The sequence below is a fragment of the Myzus persicae genome, unplaced genomic scaffold (genome assembly GCF_001856785.1).
Source record: "Myzus persicae strain clone G006 unplaced genomic scaffold, MPER_G0061.0, whole genome shotgun sequence".
Classification (NCBI taxonomy): Eukaryota; Metazoa; Arthropoda; class Insecta; order Hemiptera; family Aphididae; genus Myzus; species Myzus persicae.
The window spans coordinates 1-2,965 of record NW_019102295.1 but is presented as its reverse complement, the minus strand read 5'-3'; the positions used below and the strand labels follow the sequence as shown (position 1 = coordinate 2,965).

The 2,965-nt window shown below is 41.5% G+C and overlaps 1 protein-coding gene across 1 annotated transcript; it reads left to right on the top strand.

Moving 5' to 3' along the window:
* Positions 1–30: 30 nt before the first annotated feature.
* LOC111031762 lies at positions 31–2,954 on the top strand (the record flags this gene model as incomplete). Its single annotated transcript, XM_022311843.1, has 2 exons — positions 31–117; positions 232–2,954. Coding segments are annotated over exons 1-2 (2,810 nt in total), but the record flags the coding sequence as incomplete, so codon positions are not given.
* Positions 2,955–2,965: the final 11 nt, after the last annotated feature.

Here is a 2,965-nt window from a genome sequence, read left to right as displayed (position 1 = left end):
GTATTAGATTCTGGTTCTCAGTTAAGTTTTATGACGAAGGCATGTGCTAAAAGGTTACAACTAAAGAATATTGATGACTCTACATCCATAGAAGGCATTGGGTCTACTTCATTGTCGGTCAGTCGTCTCGCACCAGTTATAATGTCGTCTCGCACAAGTGAATACTCTACTGCACTGACATTCCATTGCATTCCAGTTGTTACTAGTGACTTACCATCCTGTTGAGTAAAGGTCAACGAGTTGAGTATACCAAATATTGTTAGGCAGCAATTGGCTGACCCACAATTCCATGAGCCAAGGTCAATTGATTGTTTGTTAGGTGCAGATGTTTTCTTTGAGATTTTCTATGGTGAAAAAATGGCTATTTCTCATAATCTGGTTGCACATAGTACTGCACTTGGTTGGATTGTTGCGGGTCAACTTCATGATGTCCCACATGGAGAAGCAAGTACATCACTAGTCACTCATGGGCCAGTAAGTCAATCAGCTATTATTTTGCAGGCCACAAAGGGAAATAGTAGAGCCGCAGAAGAGTGCTATGCTGAAGAACATTTCTTATCCACTGTGTCCAGAGATGAGTCTGGTCGGTTTGTGGTACGATTACCATTCAAACAAGAGCCCTCTGTTTTAGGTGATTCCCGTTACATGGCTGTAAAAAGATTTCTTAACCTGGAAAGAAGATTGCAAAAAGAACCATTACTAGCTAATGAGTACAAGGCATTCATGCGCGAGTACTTAGAATTGGGTCACATGGAGCAGGCTGAGGAGGGCAGTGAAGTAGCAACATATTATCTACCACATCATGCGGTTGTAAAGGCAGATAGTATAACCACCAAGGTCAGAGTAGTCTTTGATGGCTCGGCAAGTGCAAGATCAGGACTATCATTGAATGATATTCTTCATCGAGGTCCAAAAACCCTGCATGATATTATTTCCATAATACTTAGATTTCGCACCCATGCAATAGCTCTAACTGCTGACGTTGCCAAAATGTATCGGCAAGTATTAGTACACCCTGAAGACCGCAATGTACAACGAATTGTATATCGTGAAGCTCCAGATCAGCCTATGCAAGAGTTCAAATTGTGCACCGTGACATACGGCACCAAGTCCGCCTCATTCCTAGCCACTAGGTGTCTCCTGCAGTTAGCCCAAGACACTAATGACTCGTCAGTTAAAAGAACCATTATCGAAGATTTCTATGTAGATGATCTTATGAGTGGTGGTGCCACCGAAGATCATTGCTACACCTTGCACCAAACACTTAGTAACATTTTTCAATCTGCTGGCTTTCCACTTAGAAAATGGTGCTCAAATTCAACCAGTCTGATGTCGCGAATTCCTACTACTGTCAACGACCCAGCCTACCGGTTAACACTAACTGATCAAGAAATGATTAGTGCACTCGGGTTAAGGTGGCAGCCGAGCACTGACACATTCCACTTTGAATTGGGAGAATGTACTCCTGCTGTAAAAATCACCAAACGAACATTACTCTCTGAAATAAGCAGAATTTATGATCCTGTTGGGTTTATTTCTCCTGTGCTTATTAAAGGAAAGATATTTATTCAGCAGCTGTGGGCTCTTAAATTGAACTGGGACACAATTTTACCGGATGACCTACAGCAACGTTGGAAGTTGTTTTATAGCTCATTGGGTGAGCTACATCAATTAATAATTCCACGTCACATATTTTCTCAAACTTGGAGCAGGTTGCAGCTGCATGGTTTTTGTGATGCGTCCTTAGAAGCCTTTGGTGCATGTATCTATGTGCTCTCCCAAACCGAAGATGAGTTGCCAAGAACATGCCGCCTATATTTATCAAAATCTAGGGTCGCGCCAATGCATCCAACCACTATACCCAGACTGGAGTTGTGTGGAGCAGTATTACTGGCCGAGCTTATTACCGATGTTAAAACCGAATTCAAACGACTTGTTATAAATATTCACGATTCTGACATTTTCTTGTGGTCTGACTCCACAGTTGTGATATCGTGGATCAACAGTAAGCAGCCATTAAAATCATATGTGTCAAATCGGGTAGCGCAAATTTTAGATAATTCCAACAGAGAGCAGTGGTACCATGTTCCCACCTACTGCAATCCAGCAGATCTAATCTCCCGTGGTGTAACAGTGTCTAATCTCCATCAAAGTACACTATGGTGGTGTGGTCCAACGTGGCTCCCACTGGACAATGAAATGTGGCCAACACAACCATCAGTTAATGAAGAAGTACCAGAAGTTCGCCAAATCAAACTTGCGCTGTTGACGACTTCTCAAGAAGAAAATACTATACTAAACAAGTTTGCTGAATGGTTACCGCTCCTACGAATCACCGCATTCATATTGCGTTTCCGTAACAATTCATTATCATTCAAAGCTCAACAGTCACGGCAGTCTGGACCACTGACAGTAGGTGAAATTGAGGAAGCCAAGCTTGTATGGTTGCGTCAAGCTCAAGCTGTATCATTCCAAGACGAACTAGGTGCTCTAAGTAAAGGGAATTTAGTGTCCTCGAAAAGCAAACTGAAATTATTGAATCCATTCTTAGATTCTAAACATATTATCCGAGTTGGAGGCAGATTGTTAAATTCCTCCTTAACTGAAAATACAAAGTTTCCTATTGTTCTACCATCACACCACAATATTACTCAATTATTATTCAAATATGAACATATTCAATTATTGCACGCTGGCCCTCAAGCATTATTGTCTCATATGCTCCTTAGTTATTGGCCATTGCGGGTCAGAAATTTATCGCGTATGACCGTTCATAAATGTTTAACTTGCTTCAGATACAAACCTACCACTATGCAACCATTCATGGCAAATCTTCCACGAGAAAGAGTAACTGTAGAAAGACCATTTGCTCGGACAGGCATTGACTTTTGTGGACCAATACACATAAAAAGTGGTGTCCGAAGGGTCACATCAATAAAATCTTATATTGCAGTGTTTGTTTGCC